This window comes from Thalia democratica, chromosome 3 (genome assembly GCF_965202585.1).
Source record: "Thalia democratica chromosome 3, ktThaDemo2.hap1.1, whole genome shotgun sequence".
Lineage (NCBI taxonomy): Eukaryota > Metazoa > Chordata > Thaliacea > Salpida > Salpidae > Thalia > Thalia democratica.
In genome coordinates, this window is record NC_139167.1 from 50,407,984 (window position 1) to 50,412,448 (window position 4,465).

At 24.4% G+C, this 4,465-nt stretch overlaps 1 protein-coding gene across 1 annotated transcript; it reads right to left on the reverse strand.

Moving 5' to 3' along the window:
• Nucleotides 1-2,408: 2,408 nt before the first annotated feature.
• On the reverse strand, nt 2,409-3,729 carry LOC145831744 (group XIIA secretory phospholipase A2-like). The gene has a single exon (XM_082939068.1). The coding sequence runs from the start codon at nt 3,719-3,721 to the stop codon at nt 3,185-3,187; it is 537 nt and encodes a 178-aa protein (XP_082795194.1). The 5' UTR covers nt 3,722-3,729; the 3' UTR covers nt 2,409-3,184.
• Nucleotides 3,730-4,465: the final 736 nt, after the last annotated feature.

The following is a 4,465-nucleotide window of genomic DNA, read 5'->3' on the forward strand; positions in this document are numbered from 1 at the left end:
TAACTAACTTTACAATACAAATTACATAGCCGTTTTATTGTTCATATTTATTATGACGTAATTATTAGATATATTTTGTTCAAACATTAGCAACGGTAAAATAAATTTAAGTAAGTTATTCTTTTCGTTAAAGTAAGTGGTTTGTTTATATTATGATTTGTTGTGTATTTTAGTTTACTTTACTTAATTTAGACTTAAAAATTACAAATATTATATAGTTAAAAAACAGTCGGATTTAATATTAACTATTTTACCTATTATTAACCTCTAAATATCTGTAAAAAATATTTTATTTTAATGAACACATGTATACACTTATTTTAGCTTCTATTCATTTATTACAGTATTTGTTTTTTTGCAGAGCTCAGTTGAAGTGTGTTAATTCGTTAATACACAGAAACATATGTTGGTACAATAAAGGAAGATTACTGTATAATTTGTTTTTGTTTATATTTCAGTAAACTTGTTTCACTAGGATCTTTTGTTACCAAACACTTAAATCTATATTTTGAATAGTTTTTTCAGAATCCACATTTAACAAGAACCTCTAAGGGAGACTATCTCATATCAAAATTTAATAATAACCCATAGAAAAAAATCTAACTTTTCAAGGTAGTAAACTAAATTGCTTAATCAATTAAAACTCAAAGGTCATCTTGGAAGGTTCTAGGTTTACCTCATAGATATTTTAGACAAAACTAAACAAAATAATTACAAATTGGTTGTATAAAATTATCATTTAAAAATTTTTAGAAAAATCTGATAACTGATTTTTGTTTAAGGTTAGCCCTTACTAGATATGTTGATTAGGGTTTAATAACATTAATTCAGTCTAGATTGTAGAGTTTGCTACTATACAATTATTATTTACAAGACGAGTAGTAAACACTTCATGTTCTTATTAACAACTTTTTGCGTAAGAATATTTATAAAATCTTTATTTTAACTGTTTTCAGAAAAGTTAAACACTTAAATATTTAACTAATAGTACTGTTAAAACGTAAAATTTATAATATTTTAGCTAATTACTACATTTATTTCCTTTAACAATGTTTTTTATATAGTATAGACTTATTCTAACACATGTAACTTTTTAGAATCACATAGAATTTAAATCTATCAATTTTATCTACTTTTTCGATTTATTCATATCTTAATACGTCTCAATGTATTACTCAAATTAGTGATATGCTATTTAGATACTTTATGTTATGTTATTCTGAGTTAAATTTCGTATTTGCTTTTATAATTTGTTGTGTTTTTATTTCATTAAAAGTTAATTTTTTAATTTTAAAATTATTTATATTTTATTTAAAAAGTTTTACTATTTATAAAAATTAGTACATCAACTTCGTAAATCTAAGTTAATATATTCTAATGAGTTTGAATAATTATTTACACAAACAAAATTGTCTTTGTTGGGAACAAGTCAGATGAAAAATATTTAACAGAATTTTTTAAAACAATTAAATAACTGGTAACTTTAAGTGATATAATCAAAGTATTTCAAATGCTAACAATTTATAATTCACAAAACTTGTTATTATCTCTTCAACATTTTTTTTTGTTACTTCAGAGTTTAAATTAAACATTTTATCATGTAATGTGATAAAAATTATCTGAAATAGTTCACAACTTAAGCTCAATGTTCTATCAAACATCAATGAACTTGTTTTTTTTACTTATGGATTCAATGTAATATCAAATATCTAACGTAATACATTAAATTAGATTATTGCAGCTATTTTTTTTTTGGCATGACCTATATTATATACATAAATTTCAAACAGTGTTTTTATAATTTTTTTTGTTAAATTTGTATGTTTGAAGATACAAACAAAATTGTGAAATAAGAACTTTATCGTTAATACTTCAAATACATTTTGAAGCGTAAAATCGAGGCTTTTGTTACACTTTTATAAACTTCGATAGAGTGCAACTTAATAAAAGTATTTGGCATAGTAAAGGTAAGGAATTTAACACAAAAAGAACGATATTTTGTTACTATTACTTCTTATTTTTGATATAAAGAAGTTAGCTTAAAAAATTAGCCATCAAAAAACCGTTTCAAGTTTTAAATTTTTCTTATATATCAAAATATTAAAATGACCAAAATTTCATAAACAAAAATTTTCAACTAATGTTTATTTTTAATAAAGCATGTCAATAAAATTTGTACTAAACATTAATTTCTAAACCTTGTTTTAAGTTTTTAAGTATATATTTAATGACAAATGTCATTTTTGGTACGTGAAATTTTATTGAAAAAAATTATTTGATATTTTACAGATAATACAAGTGATTTCAAAAACTATGGGTTTTTAATTTAAAACAGGTGTCGGCAGGTTTAAAAAGAAAAAATTTAAAATGCTTAAATTAACATATTCAAACTTTTTTTATACGGAAGGACATATTAGTTTTAAAAGATTAAACAACTTTTTTATACAATACTATTTAAAATAAATTGAAAAAAAGACTAACGTTGCTCGTGGGCCAGTTTGCGCAGCCATGATTTCAAACATAAAAACAATGCATAGATCAAACAGTAAAAAGTATAACAGATATGAAGAAGAAATTTAATAATTAATGCATAGTAAACATAAATTAAAGTACTATAAACAAAACATAAAAAACAAATAAAATGTTGGTCATCTTTAATGTATTTTTTTAAAATTCTATAAACCTTTACTAATGTTTTAATACATAGTATGAACAACAAAAAACATCGGCGAAAGTCTGCAGAACAGAAGTCCGGACTTTCGTTTGCCGTGAGACAAGCTCAAATTTAACAAAAGGGTTGATCATGCCAATTCGATCATCAGACCACAAGTTTCGGTAGACTGAGACCGGTTTCATCCTTATTAGTAAATTGACTGATGCTAAATTGTTTGAGTAAAATTATAAAAGTTTTAAGTTTAAAAATTAATATGAACAAGTATAGAACTTTATCATAATTTGCAATCTTTATAGAGACATTTATAAAGTAGCATAAAATGTAGACAAAATAGTTTTTTTATGATTTTTTTTACAAAATAATTAAGTTAACATTTAGTATAACATAGACAAAAATATACAGTTTTAAATAGTAGAACTTGCATTAAGTTTTCAAACTTTTATTGTTAGTAATTTCCACAACTTTACTTTATTAAAACAAATATTTATTGTCTATTTAATTGAAAAAGTTCTACAGTTCATTTCTAGTTGGAAACACACAGCTACATGCATTTTTCTGAGCTTTCAAATATGATGAACAACCAAGCTTTGTCACACTTTCATACACAATGTTTGCAGTAATTTGGCAAGCATCTACAGTTATCAAACTGCTGGATTTTTTTGATTGATTTTTCTTTTTGAGCTTATCACAAGTGTGGATCAGGCAGTTATGAAATTGGAAGTCACATGATTTTCTAGGATTTCCGCACTCATCATAACAAAGGTCATGTTTGTCACAGCACTTAGTTAAGTTAGGAATGTGACTAAAGTCTACTTCAATTCCAAAAGATCCACATCCATTGCTGCTTGGCACATGATTTTTGTTTGTTACTTTTTTGAGACCCCGTCTGCAACTGTAATTGCACTCTCCAGGTTTCAGTGAGTCTTTTATTTCTTTAACAGTTTGAGTAACTGCCTCAATAGTTTCAACTGCCTCTTTAACATCATCAAAGAATCCAGCTAGTGCATGAAAAGGTAGGAAAACAAGAAAGAACAAAGTTATATTCATATTTCTTTTAAGCTAAAAACATATTTTTTTTGTAGATACTAAGTCTAGGTATAGTAAAAGATAAAAACTATTGATTGAAATTAAGTATTATGCAATACTATGCAAACTTGAGTTTATGTAAACACTTAATAAAACAAAAAATTTTTTATTCACATTTATTTAAGTCTACTTGAAAGAAACTGAAAAAAAAACTTTTTTTTTTTAACAGGGGGGATATTTGAACTTTTAAAACCAAAGTTCTTTTTTTAATAATCATTTTCAAAGGCTTTTAAAACCATTAGTAAATAAACTTTTGTATCAAAATTTTAATCTTATAATATAAAAAGCTCAATGTTGAACTTTATTGAAAGTAATTTAAAAGATAGGAGCCAGTTTACTGTTATAAATAGTATTGTTTATGAGAATATGATTTTGTAAATTGAATACTTTATGGTTCTTGTCTGGTTCTGTTGTTGCTACTAATAAATATAAATGATATGTTTTAGCTACAATTTATAAATTAAGATTGTTTGTAGATGAGTTATCAACATTGTGATTTTGACCATGGGAATGCTGTTATAAATATATATGGAGATGAGGAAAATCAATGTATGGCTGTGTAAAAATAGATTGTTTATTAATTATTTGAAGACAATATTTTTGATGTATAATAGAACTAATATAAATAGTGAAGTCAGTGTTAAGGTAAATGGGATCATTATTGAGCACAATGAACATATTAAATAACTAGGGGTGGTTGTAGAT